The 19,928-nt window shown below is 36.3% G+C and overlaps 1 protein-coding gene and 1 long non-coding RNA gene across 5 annotated transcripts in view; both read left to right on the top strand.

The window, feature by feature from the left end:
- Positions 1 to 19,928, top strand: part of LOC149491566 (proton-coupled amino acid transporter-like protein acs) — a 176,738-nt gene that overhangs the window by 14,656 nt on the left and 142,154 nt on the right. For 3 of the 4 annotated variants that reach the window (XM_089695410.1, XM_089695429.1, XM_089695421.1), the window contains exons 6-9: positions 5,735 to 6,004; positions 7,528 to 7,703; positions 10,969 to 11,150; positions 11,902 to 12,854. In XM_089695410.1, coding sequence (XP_089551536.1) covers positions 5,735 to 6,004; positions 7,528 to 7,703; positions 10,969 to 11,150; positions 11,902 to 12,161 — 888 coding nt within the window. In that variant the 3' untranslated portion in view covers positions 12,162 to 12,854. Of the gene's footprint in view, positions 1 to 5,734; positions 6,005 to 7,527; positions 7,704 to 10,968; positions 11,151 to 11,901; positions 12,855 to 19,928 lie in introns of those variants that run through there. The other variant, XR_016315634.1, reaches the window with a different exon arrangement.
- Positions 1,839 to 2,855, top strand: LOC149491568 (uncharacterized). Its single transcript, XR_016315655.1, has 2 exons — positions 1,839 to 1,997; positions 2,632 to 2,855. It is a non-coding gene; the product is annotated as an uncharacterized LOC149491568 (long non-coding RNA).

Here is a 19,928-nt window from a genome sequence, read left to right as displayed (position 1 = left end):
AAAGTTTTATTGTTACAAGTTTTATTCAGTAAACATAGATCGTGTGTTTGCGATTCATTAACGCTAGGCGTAATTAAATTAAAATTATGACTAAAAATCCACTTTCGTAATTTAATACATGCTGAATCTAAAAGACTACTAGTTTCTTTACAAATATTTTCTAATTCGGATATAGAATTCGATGAAACTATGAGATCGTCAACGTAAAAACAATTATTAATAGTATCGGCTACATACGGAATATTCGAGTGTTTGGCTAATTCCTTTAAACATCTACAACTTAGATACGGTGCGGATGCCGTTCCGTACGTCACGGTGTTGAGTCGGTACACCCTCAGCGGCTCTGAGGGATCATCCCGCCACAAGATCAGCTGCAGGTCACGCTGATCTTCAGCAATATTCAATTGCCTGTAAAATTTTTCAATGTCAGCGCATGCAACATACCTATTCTCGCGAAAACGTAATAAAATAGAAATTAAGTCACCTTGAATAGCAGGTCCAATCATTTGTATGTCGTTTAATGATACGCCGGAACTAGACTTCATACTCGCATCAAAAACTACGCGTAATTTAGTTGTGGTGGCGTGCTCCCTAAACACACCATGATGCGGTAGGAAATAGTGCGGATTCCCATACGTATTGACGAGACTCATATGACCTAAATTAATATACTCCTGTATAAAATCAGAATACATCTTTTTATAATTAGTATTTTGCTGAAGACGTTTCTCTAACGCGTAAAAACGACGTTCAGCTTGTGCGCGTGTATTACCTAATAACTCAGGTGATTGTTTCAACGGAATTGAAACACAGAAACGACCATCGGAAAGTCGACGTGTTGTGCGAATAAAATGTTCCTCACAAGCAATGTTATCTTCGCTCGATAATTGCTGTAATTTATTGCTAGGCGCGGATAATTCTTCTAATTCCCAGAAATTCCTAACTAACTTATCGAGTGAATCATCTTCCGTGGATAATGTCGAATAATTACAATTAATATGTGATAATTTTTTATTACTAGTATACGGAAAAGATTTAATTGCACCTGACACTATCCAACCTAATTTGGTGTTTTGAAGGAAAGGACCACTTTTCAGGCGCATTTTTCCTTCAGTTATTAATTCCCAAAATAAATCAGCACCGATCAGTAAATCAATAGGTTGACTTTCGTAAAAATTGGGATCAGCTAACAATAAATTGTGAGGAATATTAAATTGATTTAAATTAACCGTGGTTGTAGGCAATTTTGATGTAATTTGGGGCAAAATCAAACATTGAAAACGGGCAGTGAAGCTCCCGTCGCGCGATTTAATTTCAATGTTACAAGATTGCGAACATTGCGTAATAGAATTACCTACACCGTGAATATGTTGAGTGGACTGTAATATTCGTATATTTAATTTATTTGCAAACGATTGCGTTATAAAGGATCGCTCGCTTCCGCTATCTAGAACTGCGCGTGCGCAATAATACTCACCCGATTCATTATATACTTCAACTATCGCCGTAGACAATATGACAATCTGTTGCGAAGAATTGTCATCCTTTGTATGCATAACGGTTTGTGCGTGATTAATACATTGAAGTTGCATGTGTGCGTTATCTACTGAAACCACTGAAACGGGATGCGTATTAGTAAGCGAGGGGTGCTCGTACGTAGTTAACGTCACTGTATTTTGTTTAATTGGTGATAATTTAATTGCATCACAAAGTAAACTATTGTGCTTTTGTTCACACTTTCTACACGGACCAAAAAGACAAGTACCAACTAAATGACCTGGACGCATACAATTAATGCATAAGTCTTTATCCTTTATGAAATTAAACCTATGTTGCGGGGATAAGTCGAGAAACTTCTGGCATGAATACAGCTGATGCTTTTCGTTACATAGCAAACATGACTTGTAATGGCTGCGCGACTTATTGGATTGCGATTTAGATTGTTTGTTATCCGAAACTATGTTGCAATGAATTTTGGATGATGAATTTTTATTTTGGTAAGTAGAAAATTTATTTGAGTTATTTGAAATACTAGGTTTATTGTGATTTACGGATAGTGTAGTTAATAAATCGGCTTTTTCTTTAATGAATTCTAATAAATCGTTTAGTTTAATAATTTTGTCCTTGTTTATTTTATAAAAAGTGTTTTTAAATTGTTCCCACTCGCGTTCAGTGGTAGGATCTAACTTTGAAACTACGATATAAATAATCAAAGTGTCCCAGTATTCCGTGGGTTCTCCTAAGATTTTAAGAATACGTAAATTTTTTAAAACTGTATCAATTAAATTGTGTAATTGACTAGCCGATTCTCTTGAGACGTTTTGAAGTGAAAATATTGCTTTAATGTGACTTTGCACTATCAATCGCGTGTTATTAAAACGGTGTAATAAAAGCTCCCATGCAACCAGATAATTTTCGGATGAAAATTCAACGTTTTCTATAACGATTTTGGCATCGCCTTTTAAACTCGCCTTTAAATAATGGAATTTTTGAACCGGTGGTATTGTTTTCGAATTGTGAATTAAGGATGAAAACGTGTCGCGAAATTCTACCCAGTGTTCATGTGAACCGTCAAAGCTAGGTACAGAAATAGTCGGTAATTTTACTGAATCGTTATTAAAATTGTTACAGGTCGTATGGTCGTGCGCTAAGGAACAGTCAATGGATTTATTAACAGATCTATCCTCGGAATTATCTGGGTTTACCATGCAGTCCAGCATCGCCAGGACAACATAATATTCCCTCTCAAACTCTACGCGTGATTCTATGAGTTTATCCGTTTCTGACTCCGGGACAAGATCTTCGATTTTACTTTGTACTTGGTTGAAATCGTTCATTAAACTTTGTGCACCTGGTATACGTAATTTTAGTTCTGCCCTTTGATGTGTATCAAGATCCACGTTTTCAAAAGACGAAACATATTTCTTAAAATTCGTTAGCCTACATTTGATTAATCCCCTTTTTTTTCTCAAATCCTTAAGCTCCTTTTGCTCAGAAAGAGACATAATGACTGAAGTAAAAAGCTACAAGTACTTACGTGCCACGTGAAGCAGATTCTTCGGTTGCGTAAAAGCACGTGAGGAGGCAAGCAACACCGAAAGCTCTGGAATATACAAAGCACAGTATCACTCAGATGAAGCTTTACAGGGTTGGATAAATTAGCTGGCCGTCTTACCAAACTGCACTGTAATTTTGCGCCTTCCTTGCCGATTGCGTCTCCAAAATCCAGGATGTGATCCGGTGTCGAAGGTCCAGAAAATGTTGACGACGAAAGAAGAAGACAATAAACTTGTGCGTATATAGTTTAATATTTAAAAATTACAAAGTGCGTTTGGTAGAATAATTTTAGTGAGGGAGTGTCCTGCTCAGCGGTTGCGTGGCGAGTCTAAGTCGTAGAGGACAGTGGGGTCAATCCGCGGCCAATCGCACGGCGCCGCGACGTAACGACGCGATGACGCAGTCGCAACGCTCCGTTCTGCACGATTTTGTTGCGGCAACACTAATTTAATAAGAAGAAACAGCAACTTAGTAATCGAATCTACATTAATAATTGTTCGCATACCAGCGTACAGATACTAGGGCTCAAGTATATTATACAATTGTATATAATTAGGAAGAAACAAGCGGAAGGCAATAATAATGTTTATAAATTATAATTTTCATTGATTCCATTCAATTCCTCGGTTAGGTACAACAATGTGCATATTTTTTTTTGTAATCTGAATCCTATAAGTGGAACAGTTGCATCACGACTTCATAGATTCGTGTATGCTCTTAGAAAATTACGTAATGTGGTTTCAAAAAGGGCCGCTATTGTTGCTTACCACGGCTATGTTGGCTCTATATTGAGATATGGCATTTTAATATGGGGTAATTCTACTGACGTACACCAAGCTTTTCTAGCTCAAAAAAAGTGTGTCAGAGCTATAACAGGAATAGGCCCCCTCGATAGTTGCAGACCGATGTTCCAAAGGTTACAGATCCTGACTCAGACTGTAGCTTGCCTTTATATTCTCGAGATAGCGCTTTTTGTTAAATAGCATAGAGATCATTTTGTTACTTTTGAAAAAGACTGCCTGTTTCAGACTAGGGATCCCACCCGACTACGCTTCCCCATGTGTAAATCAAAATACATATATAATTTTATGCAAATTGTCAAGGAATGACTGTAATAAAAATTTATAATTACTTTCCCGCAAATATAAGGAGTTGTAATATTAATAAACTTAAATAGAGGATTGCTTCATTTCTGAAACAAAAATGCTTCTAAACGGTGAATGAATTTCTGACATGTAAGATGAACGAGGACTTAGCTTAGGCTTAAATATTGTATTGACTTGTGTATCTTTGATATAATAATATTTATTATGTAAAAAAACTAATTTCCGAACCTTATATTCGATCGAATTATTTTGTTTGTAAAAATTTATAATAGCTACTATAAGTTTGTAATGATATAAAATTGTTTATTGTAATTTATAATATACTAGCGATCCACCCCGGCTTCGCCCGTGGTACATATTTCGCAATAAAAGGTAGCCTATGTTCTCAGGGTCTAAAGATTGTCTGTGCCAAATTTCATCAAAATTGGTTGAGAGGTTTAAGTGGGAAAGCGTAACAGACTGACAGACAGAGTTACTTTCGCATTTATAATATTAGTAGGGATTTGCACTCTCAATAATTACGAGCCAGAATGTTTAAGAGTCTATGTAATCTGTACCTACCTAATATCTTTGTAAATGTACATCCTGCAAATAAATAAATTTGAATTAGAACCAAATAGATACATATTAGCACGGTTACCCTTATAGATAAATCAATTGTTTATAATTTAACTTTGGGTGTGTTTCAGTTATAGGCCGAAGATTAGACGGCGGCATTTACTCTTATAATAAGACAACTTTTCAAGATATATCCAAGTTCATAGGCGTCAAACGGGTACTTTTTATAAAAAAAAAAAAACAATTAACTAAGAATATCTCGAAAACGGTTAGATTTTAACAAACATTAGAATCCAACGAACTAAAAATCATTAAAATCGGTTCAGCCGTTCTTGAGTTATAGATAGTGTAAATAACACGACTTTCTTTTATATTGTGGACTAGCCTCCGCCCACGACTTTGTACGTGCATCCCCGTTTTTCCCCGTTCCCGCAAGAATTTCGGGAAATCCTTTCTTGGCGGATGCCTACGTCCTAACATCTACCTGCATGCCAAATTTCAGCCCGATACGTCCAGTGGTTTGGGCTGTGCGTTGATAGATCACTATATCAGTCATCTTTGAGTTTTATATATATATATATATATATATATATATATATATATATATATATATATATATATATATATATATATATATTATATTTAAGGAAGGGTTTAATGTTAATTTTTTAGATATGTATCGTATTATTTTTAAAAATTTATTACGGCCATTTTACTCATTAGGTTAAGTACTTTCGATATCAGTTTAAAGTTTTTTGATATCTGTAATAGTTACGGAATAATCGTCTGTGCAGAAATTTTAATGGAACCGTAAGAAATATCCATCCATTCGCAATTTATAATAATTTAAGTTCGCTTTACATAATATAATGCTTAGAACCTATAAGCACAATTAAGTACCTACGTTTTAATTTATAATGCTACAGAGGTTGAACAGGTAGGTAGCCATGTTTCGCTTTGACTCGCTTACTGAAAAAACGAATATTAACAACAACAAAATGGTTCGTTTGCAGGTCGTGGATCCCTACTACACGATGGCGGTGGAGATCCACATGCTCATCATCCTGGGCCCGCTGATCGCGTTCAACTTGATCCCGAGTCTGAAGATGTTGGCGCCGTTCTCGGCGCTCGCCAACCTCATGACCTTCGTAGGCCTGGGCATCATCGTGTACTTCCTGCTGACGGGGGAGAGGTCCACGCAGGAGCTGGACCTCTGGGGCTCGCCCACCACTTTCCCCTTGTTCTTTGGCACGATACTTTTCGCACTAACCGCCGTCGGCGTCGTAAGTCTTTTATTCTGTCTATTATTATTCATTTATAAAACAACTAGCATTCGGCGCCGCAAAATTTTATATTTCGTCAATTTTCTAATAAGAGGCAGTATGACAATATTGTTGAACTTAATATTGGTTTATCATCAATTATAAAATTTTGGGAAAATGTTGGACCACTGATTTTAACGCACTAACAAACAGAAAAATACACCAATATTGTATAGCAACTACTCTTTATGGAACATATTTCATGTACAGAAGCGGTCTGGTTATTGTTTCATCTATATACTTTTTATATTATATTATAATATTATAAAGCTGAAGAGTTTGTTTGTTTGTTTGAACGCGCTAATCTCAGGAACTACTGGCAACTGGTGGCAAAATTTCTTTAGTCCATTTATCGAGGAAGGCAAATAGGCTATATTATAATACTAGCGACCCGCCCCGGCTTCGCACGGGTGCAATGCTGATACTAAATACACTACAGAAAAACTGTGAACGTACCGCCGCAAACGCTACGTCCCACAATTTTTAAATCTGTAATATCATCGAAAATATTCACTTCAATCATACGGTGTAAAGGGCCATATAGGTCTATATTAAATGAACAATGTATTCAAGGTATTTAATTGGTTAAGGATTAATGCTGTATTGGTTAAAATCGCTTCGAAAATTAGCCATTATTAATTTATCGTAAAAAGTAAATGACAAAAAAATGTTGTGTGGTTTTATGAAACCACGGTAAAAGTGAAACTGTTCGAACGGTTACGAACACTGCTTTGTGTAGCGCATGTCGCATGTCGGTCGGCTGCCGAGTAGGTATACCTACTCGGCAGCCGGGATACACGCGACATGCGCTACACAGACCAAAAAGTTTGAGACGATGTAATAAAAGTTTCACTTTAAAAAAGTTATTGTGGGTTACTCATAAGAGATAGACATAATGTACCATCACGGACTTTTCTGTAGACCTTTTCAATGTGTACAATAATTATTATTAGTACATTATTTTGATAAAACTCGTAGGGTTTCAGCCTGTGTTTGCAATGTAAGCGGAAAAAATGTAATTATTTACGACATCACATTAGAAACTTCAAAAATAACAGTACTTCGCCACTATTTGATGGATGTTATTATACATATAAACCTTCCTCTTGAATCACTCTATCTATTAAAAAAAACGCATCAAAATCCGTTGCGTAGTTTCAAAGATTTAAGCATACAAAGGGACATAGGGACATAGGGACACAGGGACATAGGGACATAGGGACAGAGAAAGCGACTTTGTTTTATACTATGAAGTGATTATCATTACGCTAAGACCAACAGTAGCGGAGTCACGCGGGTGAAACCGCGAAGCGCAACTAGTTTATAATAATTATGTAACCATATTAATTATGTAGTTTGATTATTGAAAAACTAATTACTGATGTGTAAACCGATAAATAAAAGTTTGCTAGTGAAATTATAGGTGAAATGAACGTCGTTTTTCACCGGGCTTATATTAAAGCGTGTGTTCTGGACCGGAGCAGGTGATCGCCGTGGAGAACAACATGAAGACCCCGAAGGCGTTCGGGCGGCCGTGCGGCGTGCTCAACCTCGGCATGGTCATCATCGTGGTGCTGTACGTCGCCGTCGGCGCGATCGGCTACGTGTACTGCGTGTCCGACTGCAGCGACTCCATCACCCTCGACCTGCCCAAAGGCCCGTGAGTGCAATCCTAAGAAATACTTGGGTCATTGTCAAATTTTGCGCAGGTAAACGTAACTGCAGATTTCAAAAATGTGAAAAAGAAAATATTTTAAAATTGAACTTTTCTTTATGCCTGTGCCTGTTAAAACAACTGAAGTAGGGTTAATTTAAGTTGGCCGCGATGTTTAACTAATAATTTAAGATTTATTTCAGATTTAGTGCGTCAGGGTGGTGAAAAAATACAACTCTGTTATCATTATACTTTACCTTTTATCATAAAATTAAATAAGCCAGTCGCACATATTTTGGCTTTTATATTAATTACAGTCTTATATCTTATAATCACCATTACAAGTACAAGCTTTTTTTAAGTTTTACAGTAATTCATTTAAAGTTTTAGTCAACTCTGTTACTTTATGAATAATAACAAACCTTAAATTCTACACAACTCCATGAAATATCTATAAAATCTTTCTCTTGAGACAGATTATGGAGAAAAGGTGGGAGTATGCACAGAGCCTTCACATCCTATTTGTGGACTTTATCAAAGCATATGACAGCGTTGACAGGGATTCACTCTATAACATCTTGAGACTTTTCCAAATCCCTGAAAAACTGGTAAGAATGGTAAAAGTAGCTACCGAAACCAGTAAAATGAAAGTCAAGGTTTGTCGAGGCTTTACTGATGTATTTGAAGTCACCACTGGGCTAAAACAAGGAGATGCACTTTCACCAATTCTGTTCAATCTTGCTCTAGAATACCTTATTAGAAAAATCCTGATACTTGAGGGTGGGATTGAGCTCAACGGCAATCACAAAGTTATTGGATACGCTGACGATCTAGCGCTTCTAGGACAACGTGAACAAGATCTTACGTTAATGGCTAAGACACTAGAATCGGAAGGTCTTAAGATTGGCCTTAAGATAAGCGGGGAAAAAACGGAATACCTACATATGAAAAGGTACAAAGATACTAGAGTGTGTAGGAAAAATCTGGTAACCGGAGATACTACATACCTAGGAACAGACTCCTTTAAATATCTAGGTTGCACCGTTACGGATACTAACCGCCGAGAAGCCGAAATAGATATCCGCATCCAAAACGCACTAAGATGCTCAGCAGCGCTCCATAAAATCCTTGTGTCCAAGATTATAAGCAGGAAAACAAAGGTCAAAATTTATAAAACCATTATTAGACCAATCCTAATGTATGGGTGCGAATCGTGGACACTAAGCCAGAAAGAAGAACAGAAGCTCTTAGTTGCGGAAAGGAAAATACATCGGAAAATCTTAGGACCTACAAAAACTGATGAGGGAACTTGGAGAATGAGGAAAAATCAAGACATCGAAGATCTCATCCGTGAACCCAACATTATTGGTGAGACAAAAGCTGCCCGCCTTCGATGGATCGGTCACCTAGAAAGGATGCCAAACGATCGCGCTGCGAAGAGGGTGTACATAAGCAAGCCGATCGGTAGGCGACCCGTCAGCCGACCTCGTCACCGTTGGAGAGACGAAGTCCAAAAAGATCTGGACATCCTTCAAGTAGAAGACCTCAACACCAGGGCGCTAAGGCGCGAAACCTGGAAACTTTTGGTGTCGGAGGCCAAGATCCTCTTTGGGTCGTTGCGCCGTTAAAGTAAGTAAGTAATTAAAACATATAACCGCTTCATTAACTGGCAAATTAACCTATTGTAATATAGCAGTATTGTATTGAATAGCTTTTCCTAAATTTCGTAAATATGTTCTTTAATCTTCGGGACACGAAAGTAACAGAGTTGTAACACAGTAACTTAGTTGTTCTTTTTGTACTATAAGTGAATAAATTGCATACTCTTGATATGTTGTCACGTTTGAAAAGATTGATTTTGGTTTTTAAAACATTTTTCTTACATGTGGGCTGATTTTTTTCATATGAAACTTTGATCCACAGCAAGACACTCTTGTATAATTTTTATTTCCTGCCTAGAGAATTTAACGGCCTTCTTGTCAAATATTTTATCAATAGCATACTTTTCCTTCCGATTCTTAACTTTTTCATGGCGTTTTTTAATAGCATTTACTGGATTGCCGTCCTTATTTTTAGACTTCTTTCGTTTTTCTCTGTTGCATTGTTTTTAATACGTCTCGTATCTCTTGTTTACTGTTTGAAATTGTTACTTAAATTTTATATAATCTGTAAATAACTGCGATATGTTTCTCTTAGCTTGCTTGCTGCTCAGCTAGCGTGAGAAGCATTTTAAGGGCGTTAATAACGGCAGAATATCCTGTAACAATATCTTCAAGGTTACATTTAATTATATATGATTTATTTACAATATATAACAACTCAAAATTACTTTAGGAAACCGATTATTAAAAAAAAATATTACAAATATAAAATTTCAAACAAAAGTTAAAGAATACATGCTTACTCAACTCTGTTACCATGAGCTAAGTAACAGAATGATGATAACAGAGTTGTAAATTTTACATTCTAAAAGACATAAATCATAGAATAATGCATTTAGTTATTTTTTTATTTCAAATTGACCATAATTACCCCTTAAACAACAAATTGAACGTAAAATAATAGAAAAAAACGGTTTTACTCACGTTAATAGGGAGGTAACAATGTTGATGCGGAATAAAAACACGCGGCATGTTCAACGCCATGCGGTCGACTGAAATTCAATGTACCCCTCCCGGGGCCTCCCCCCGACCTGACAAACGACCACAATGGCTGCAGAAACCTTGCTCAAGCTAATAGAAAGTCGAAAACAGCGCCACCTCTATTTTGAGTAATTATTTATTTAGTAACATAGTAGAGCACACGATTCTAAACACTACGTGGGACAAAGTTAAAAAAAAAATTATAAAATAAATTTTAGCACTGATCGGTTTTAAAATCTACTCTTAGAAATATTTACAATATTCTGTTTATAGTAATATTTTAATTGATGTGGGTTGGTATATTGGAAATTGTAGTTATTTTATATTTTCTGTAACGAAGTGCTACTTGGGACAGGTCAAATTTGTATGGAAAACCCTTCTGTTACCAGAAAAACCACAATGTTACTTTAAAAAATAAAATAAAAAATGAAAAATAGGCCTTTATTTTATTAATAATGCGATTAAGTTTGTATTTGCTGTAAGTTTTGAGTGACAGTTAACTTTTTAATGGTATAGAAGTAAAAAACTTTTGAGGGACAAGTTTACCTGCGCAAAATTTGACAATGACCCACTTTTACTTAAGGTTTCACAATACCCTACGTATTATTATCGTTGTGTTCGATGCGCAGGCTGGCGTCGAGCGTGATCGTGATGTTCGCGCTGGCTATCTTCATCAGCTACGGCCTGCACTGCTACGTGCCCGTGGAGGTGCTCTGGAAGGGTTACCTGTTGCCGTGGCTTGAGCGCTCCGGCTCCACCAGGCTGCGCCTCTGGGAGTACGGGCTTAGGATAGCATTGTGTTTGCTCACTTGTAAGTAGCATACACACACATACACACAAACGTTCTAGCGTTGACTATTGCACGCCTCATAAGCGAAGCGTTGAGGTGGGTACTACTGTCGCTTCGCGCAAAACATCTGATTTTTCAAACTTAAAATGTCTTTATGCATCATGCATTGCACTTGTAAGATAATACATACACACACATATTAAGAAAAAACACTATTTTTAACGTTCATGTTATTTTTGATGTCATTTTTGTTATTTAAACTAGTTAAAAAACAGTTTAAAAAAGTTCTGTCTTGGACGTCCGTGTGTCTGTATGTGCGGATCCTTTTTCTTGTTAACACGATAGCGACCGAAATACTTTACTAATCGAGTCTTTTTTTTTCTCTTACGCTTGAGTATGCTCAGGAATAGAACCCTTTCATTTTTCAGGGTCTGATTCGATGTGGTTTAATTGTTATTAAATAAACAAAAATAATAATTAAAAAAAAATTATGAGGCGTGCACTTTTGGATTTTCCAAACTATTTTTAAATCTCATCATATGAACAATGCAATAGATTCACAAGCATTTGAATGAACTTACTAGACTAGATTAGCTATCATATCGAATTTGTAATAATTAATTATTGATTTAATAATTATAGTGAACAAAATATCCTTAAGAGTCACCCAACTTTTGTATATAATCAGTAATCACCCTTGAGCATCAGCGATCGGTCGTAGTTAGACAATTAAGAGGCTGGAGAGTAGGTACATGGCCCGCGTTGTCCGCAGTCGTGCTGGCGGTGTCGGTGCCGCGGCTGGGGCTGTTCATCTCGCTGTTCGGCGCGCTGTGCCTGTCGGCGCTGGGCATCTGCTTCCCCGCGCTGATGGAGGCGTGCGTGGCGTTCCCGCGCCGCGCCAGCGCCGCGCGCCGCCTGCTCTTCCTCAAGGACGGCGCGCTGTTCGTCGTGGGCCTGGTGGGGCTGGTGGCCGGCACCTATACCGCGCTGCTCAGCATCGTGCGCTCCTTCCAGCCCGCCGCCGACGCCTGACTGCCCCCCGCGCCCCGCGCCCCGCGCGCCCTCCGCTTAGTGTTAAGTGTACTCTGTACAGCTGCTGTGTGATACATGATCGACATACGAATAGTGAACGCCGCAGTGGAAAATTCACAATATGTTCACCTACAACGCCAGTACAAAATAATGTGGTGATAGATTTTGTAGAAGACGAATTAAATTTTATTAACTGATTTTAACTTGCTTAGTTTTTTCACTTAGATTTATAGAGAAATAAAGTTATAACTTATTTCAATTCACTCGAGAGACGAGAGGTATATTGCAATAGTACCTATATTGCAGTTGTTTTAGTTATACACACACATATTTGTATCTTTGTATTGGAAAAATTCCACCAAAGCATGCACAAACCATCGTCAGCATGTCATGGCAAACCTTGCGTTTGTATAATATTATTAACAATATTATCATGTTTATGTTATAACTTATAATTTGAAGCCAATCTTGTTCGTTAGTAAATAATGCACAAAAATATCACGTTATACCTAATTGTATTTTTTTTATTCAATTAGATTCATCCAATTTGGTAAAATAGCTTAAATAGAGCAAATTATGAAAGCTTAGCCTTGCTATTTTTGTAAAGAGCTGATCTAAATTATTTGAAAGTGTACAAAGTACCTAGATCTTAATACGCTACTTTAATTAAATACATTTATTATTAAAATGTTCCATGTATTTTTACTTCTCTTATCCATTTAATCCATTCCATTAAAAGGTTGGATTTATTCCACGTGCAACGAAACAAATTCCAAAAATTACAACTGAAGTAGTTTTCGGTTACAACAACACGGTACTGACGGTACAATGATGAACAATAATTATTAATCAACTTGCTTAATTTTACTGAGCAATTAATAAAAATAAATAAAAACAAAACCTACCTAAACACTAAATGTTTCATATAATAATTATCATCATTTCATCATCTTTTAATTTTTATATTATCTTTATCACTTTGGGTACACCACCCAGCGCTGAAATATTTTTTGAAATACTTATGTATTATGTCCAGTGATTTGCGCATTCAAACAACCAAACTCTCAGCTTTTTATTATTCAAACTTTTGAATCGTCATAACGCTTTTTTAACATTTACCACCGATTCGAAAAGCAGTATCTATGGAGAAGAATCGAGAAGAAACTCCATAGTTGCTCTTTTAAAATCATGTCAATATTACAATTTAATAATTTTACATAATATGTAACTACATAATATATCATAACCCTGTGAACTATATAATATCGTTGTATCATAATAATCCTTACGCGACAACCCTCCATGGACTTTCATCTTCCATATAGGCTCTCTGAACGAATACATTTTTACAAGCACTACTAATTTCTTCAATACAATGAAATCTGCTGTAAAAAAGTACACCTTGACCCATAAATGAATTTTTAACTTTAGCTAACCGGTAAAATGGCATTTCAATTTTATTTGTGCTTGTTATGTTATAAAAACAGAGTTATTTTTTGTTATTGCACGCCTCATAAGCGAAGCGTTGAGGTGGGTACTACTGTCACTTCGCGCAAAACATCTGATTTTTCAAACTTAAAATGTCTTTATGTATCATACATTGCACTTGTAAGATAATACATACACACACATATTAAGAAAAAACACTATTTTTAACGTTCATGATATTTTTGATGTCATTTTTGTTATTTAAACTAGTTAAAAAACAGTTTAAAAAAGTTCTGTCTTGGACGTCCGTGTGTCTGTATGTGCGGATCCTTTTTCTTGTTAACACGATAGCGACCGAAATACTTTACTAATCGAGTCTTTTTTTTTCTCTTACGCTTGAGTATGCTCAGGAATAGAACCCTTTCATTTTTCAGGGTCTGATTCGATGTGGTTTAATTGTTATTAAATAAACAAAAATAATAATTAATAAATATTTATTAAAAAAAAATTATGAGGCGTGCACTTTTGGATTTTCCAAATTATTTTTAAAAATTATTGTCATCTTGTTATTCATACGAGCGAACGACTGGGCTCAGGCGTGCCATGGCCCATGGCCCATGACTGATCACTGAGGCCTATGTTCAGCAATGGACAAATGTAGGCTGATAATGATGATGATGTCATAAAATATAACAATGTCTATCACCTACTCGTGTGTGTAAGTAAGCGCTTTGGGTACATGTAAAATAAGTAAAATATAATATAAATGTAATTATATACAATGTGGAAATTTTCGATGGGCCCTGGAGGGAACGTACCTACTTGAAATACTGGAGATTGAAAATTTTTCTGAAAGGAAACATTCCTTTATTTTTAAAAAGAGATGTAACTGCATTCATAGCTTTTCGAAAATTCACTTGCTTCGACCGGGAATAGAATAAAAATTAAAAAAATTAAATTGTTATTTTATTTTTCAAATCGACACAAATACTGGTAAAAATAATAAATTGTTAATTTCTCGTAAAAACATTTGCTTTTATAAATAAAAATATCATGGAATCGAACATTTTTATTGTTTAACTAATCAAGGACATGGTCCCTAACCGCGGGCATGGTGCACAAGCTTCGCATCGCTCAACGAGCTATGAAACGGGATATGCTTGGGGTTTCTTTGCGTGATCGAATCAGAAACGAGGAGATCCGCAAAAGAACTAAAGTCACCGACATAGCCCACCGTATTAGTAAGTTGAAGTGGCTTTGGGCTGGGCATAGGTATAGCCCGCAGAACCGATAGCCGTTGGGGCAAAAAGGTTCTCGAATGGCGACCACGTAGGACGTCGCAGTGTGGGACGGCCTTCAACGAGGCGGACAGACGACCTAATCAAAGTGGCGGGGAGCCGCTGGAGTCAGGCCGCTGGTGATCGGTCGTTATGGAAATCTTTGGGGGAGGCCTATGTCCTGCAGTGGACGTCTTAAAAGACTGGAACAGAACTGAATCAAGAACATGTAAACAACGTTAAACGTGAACGTTACCTACTAATTTTAACTCTATATAGCTAATAAATTGTTCAAAATGAAACACCTCGTTCCGGATACATTAATTTTTTTTTCTGAAATTACAGCTAAGTATAATAATTAGTAGTTAAACCAAGAGTTAAACAAATGAAAAAGACAAAATAATAGCGGAATTTTAAATTTGCTGTCTTACAAAAATGTTAAACGTCCTATGAAACTATTTTCTTACCTAAAATTGTAGGCTGAGCTAAGCTGCTAGGTTGTGCCTGTGCAAGTACTCACCGTGTCTTTATAATCGAGCCACTTTAATAGGCAACATTTGACGCCTATCAATTTTATCTTCGAAGTTCGAAGAGAGGTATAACCTGCTTAAAAACATCGATTAACCAATAAATTTTCTATTGTGTCTGTGATTCCGGGGCCTGAGTTATTGAAGTAAATTAATCGATACGGACTTGAAACATTTGTCAATCGAACTTGAAACACATGTAAATTTTAATTTTTAATATTTATCAGGCGAATCCCTGTCCCAGTAAAAAACTTTCTTTTGTAAATTTAAGAAGCAAAATAAGACAAGTAGGTAACATTATTAAAAAAACACAACGCATTTATTAGTGATTTTTATCACGGTTGACAGATATCGCACGCTGAGAACGAAAGTGACCTAACTCAAAATTTTGCAAAAATGAGTTATACTCATAAAATGACTCAGAATAAGGTATTCTATCATCTAATAAATCAAAAACTATCCTATGTCACCTAGAAACCGAAAAACACGTATGTTGCGTCTCTTTATAATTTGCGTATTTTAAACGTCCCTCCGCTAAAATAGTGACCGTTTTAGTATTATGTCGGCACGGTGATTACATTTCTTAGTTTTAAAGTGATTTAATCCTGATTGCGGCGTTTATTTACCGAAAGGTAAGTAAATATTTTGTCAATGTTCTAATCCTAACAAGACCGTTATTCGTATTAGGTCACTTTTGTACTAAAATGCAGTTTTTGAATTGTGACTTAAATCATATTAAGTCATTTTTAGGGTTCCGTAGCCAAAATGGCAAAAACGGAACCCTTATAGTTTCGTCATGTCCGTCTGTCCGTCTGTCCGTCTGTCCGTCTGTCACAGCCGATTTACTCGGAAACTATAAGTACTACAGTGATGAAATTTGATGGGAATATGTGTTGTATGAACCGCTACAAAAATATGACACTAAATAGTAAAAAAAAGAATTGGGGGTGGGGCCCCCCATACATGTAACTGAGGGATGAAATTTTTTTTTTCGATGTACATACCCGTGTGGGGTATCAATGGAAAGGTCTTTTAAAATGATATAAAGTTTTCTAAAAAACATTTTTCTTAAAGTGAACGGTTTTTGAGATATCAGCTCTCAAAGTCGTAAAAAGTATGTCCCCCCCCCTCTATTTTTATAACTACGGGGTATAAAATTCTAAAAAAAATAGAGGTGATGCATGCTAATTAACTCTTTCAACGATTTTTGGTTTGATCAAAGTATCTCTTATAGTTTTTGAGATAGGTTGATTTAACTGTAATTTATTATATTTGCTGCTACGGAACCCTTTGTGCGCGAGCCCGACTCGCACTTGGCCGGTTTTATTGTATTATCAAGTATTCTAAAGGTAACGACATATTTCTCGTTATGCCTGTACTTTATTAAATGCTTTCTTTGTTTAAGTGTATTATGTATAAATAGGCCGTTTTAATAATATTTTGATAAGTTAATTTTATGGCGTATTAAAGTTTATGTCGTTGTTTCAATAATAATTTGTTTAAATATTTATGTTTAGGTCATTATATGAAGAGATTAAAGATGATTTTATATTACAAATGGTTCAAGAAAATGAAAAAGAAAACGAAAAATTCATACCCAAAAAGTTATCATGAAATACAAGAGTTTCCTCGCTGAGTGATCATCATCATCTGAGGCTCTACAGCTGCTAGTGGGCCTTGGCCTGGTCCAGTATTTTCTTCCAGATCTCTCGGTCCTTTGTCTGAGTTCTCCAGATTTTCACAGCAATCATTAGATGCCATCCAACCATCGGAGCTTCGGCCCATCTGGTTTTCCATAGAGAAGACGCAGAGGTGCCTTCTTGTCGTCCATACGTGCCTCGTATCCGGCCCAGCGTAAACGGCCTAGTTTTATGGTCTATAAGACATTCGGCTCCTCGTACATTTCATAAAGCTCATGGTTATACCGCGTTCTCCAATGTCTATTTTCCAGCACAGCACCGAAAATCCGTCTAAGGATTTTTCGCTCGAACACCGCAGGCAATCCTCATTTTTTTGCTCAGGACCCAACTTTCGGACCCGTATGTTAGTACTGGTCTTAGTAGGGTCTTTTATAGCAGAACCTTTATGTTTCGGGATAGCAGTTTCGATCAAAAATATCTTAGAAGGCCGAATCAGCCATAATTCGTTTACATATTTCTGCAGATATTTCGTTCTGGTTTGTTATTAATTATGCCAGGTACACAAAGTCACGTACAGCCACGAACTTGACTTGTAGACCGAGCTTTTGGGCAGTTTTGTCTATAGCAAGATATGCGTTAACAGCAGTAGAGGATCACTGCTGGTAGCGTCCTCCCGATCCAGGTCTATATCATCCGCGTATCTCAGTATTTGTATCTATTCGAAAAATAAAGTGCCCGATGTCTCAATTTCTGGAATCTCGGATGCATTTTTCTAAGGCTATGTTAATCAGAAGGCTGGAGAGCGCATCACCCTGCCTAAGGCCTTCCATTGCCCTAAAAGGTTGCAAGATACTGAATGGATCCGAACGACGCTTTTTTATTTTTTTAACGTCATTGCTGTAAGTGACACCAATTGTGGTGGAATGCCGATCTCAGTCAACGCTTGGTACAGGAAATTTCGGTGAACATTGTCGTATGCAGCCTTAAAATTCACGAAAATAATATGGTGTGTTATGACATTGAACTCAAGTGTTTCAAAATCTGATCAGAAGTCGAACGGTTAGGGCCCCAAGCGTACTGGTAGTCGCCTAGTTTGTCTTCTGTGTATGGAGATATTCTATTGAAAAGGACATAGGCGAAGATTTTATATGCCGTGCTTAAAAGAGATATACCGTGATAATTCTGGCAATCAAATATGTCACCTTTCTTGTGCTGTACACACCGCTGTAATATATACCCTATGTTACTGCGATGTTCCACTCATCGGGCGTATTAGATTATATTAGAAAAACTTAACTATAATTTTTCTTATGTCATTGTTGTGGTAACCCTGTACTTAGTCTGTGGTTCATGTACCTATGAAATGTGTAAGGCAATGTGCTTTTAGAAAGAATAAAGAAAAGTTAACAGGGCGTCGTTTCAGACTTCCACACCTGGACTATCAGCTTATATAATTTCTCCTTAAAGCTAGTTTCAGCATATTTAAGCAATTCCACAGAGATGTAATCAGTTCCTGGTGGCTTATGATTTTTGAGTTTCCTAATGGCCAATCTAACTTCGTCTATTTGTAGGCAGCGAGATATCTGGGATGTTAGTATAATTTTGTATCGCAGAAGGTGTTTCAGCAGTTTCTGTGTTATTTAGCAGTTCTTGGAAGTACTAATTCCATCTTTTAATAATATCGTTCTTACTATTTAGTAGCTCACCATCTTTACTTTTACAAGCTGAGGTTCTAGGTTTGAAATCTTTCCTACCTCTATTAGTTTGGCTGTAAAAGTTTCTCGAGTCCTTCGTTGAGAAACTTTTAGCAATCTCTTCAAGTTAGTTGACATCAACACATTTCTTCTTCTTTCTCTTGTGTAGTTATTTTTTTTCCTTCGTCGCGCTTTATGCTCTCTCTCGTCTGCAAGTGTAGGTCTGCTGTAACGATAGGTATGCTTCATTCTTTTCGTTAGTAACCTTTTGGCATTCGGCCACTTGTTTCTGCATCGGATCTCATTACCTAGATTTTCACTCGCAGCTGTTAGTAGAATTTTACTTAGTACTTTCCAGGATCTTACTTGCGTTTTGTTCGCTATTTATCTATCTGCTCTGAGCCAAAATTTTTTGATAAACTTTCACTTTAAGAGGTGCGAAATAAATCTATACTACATAGTATAAAACAAAGTCGCTTTTTCTGTTCCTATGTCCCTTTGTATGCTTAAATCTTTAAAACTACGGAACGGATTTTGATGCGGCTTTTTTTAATTCATAGAGTGATTAAATAGGAAGGTTTTAGTGTATAATTTATTAGGTTTGAAACAAAGTAGGCGAAGCCGCGGGCGGTAAGCTAGTAATATTATAAAGAGGAAAGGTTTGTATGTATGTATGGTTTTCACGCATAAACTACTGAACCGATTTTGATGAAATTTGGCACAGATAATCTTTATACATTGAAAAAGAACATAGACTACCTTTTATTGCGAAATATGTACCACGGGCGGAGCCGGGGCGGACCGCTAGTTCCTAACTAAAACTGCACTTTTGTATTACTTTTTTTAATTAATTATACTGAAGTATAATTTTTTGTTGATTAATAATACCAATATTAGAGTTGATTGCCCATAGGTATTAAGTAAATAGTAAAAATGAGTCTTGAAACAAACAATAAATATAATTTCTTAGTTAACATTTGGTTTCATTAGACTACTTCCCATTAATATTTTAATACTAAGTTGACATAATTCAGGTTACGTCCAAATGCATGCATAGAACAAAAATACTAAAGTGACTCATTCCCAAACTAGTCAAAGATGATTTACAAGCTTTCAGTACTAAAGTGACGCAATATCTAATGGTAATTTTTAAAAAAAGATAAAAAATATTTAAATTTAATTTAATTTATTTTTTATGGAT

This window comes from Colias philodice, chromosome 1 (assembly GCF_061535455.1).
Source record: "Colias philodice isolate Cphi_HAF_F1 chromosome 1, ilColPhil1 Martin Lab GWU primary, whole genome shotgun sequence".
NCBI lineage: Eukaryota > Metazoa > Arthropoda > Insecta > Lepidoptera > Pieridae > Colias > Colias philodice.
This window is presented reverse-complemented; position numbering and strand designations above follow the sequence as displayed.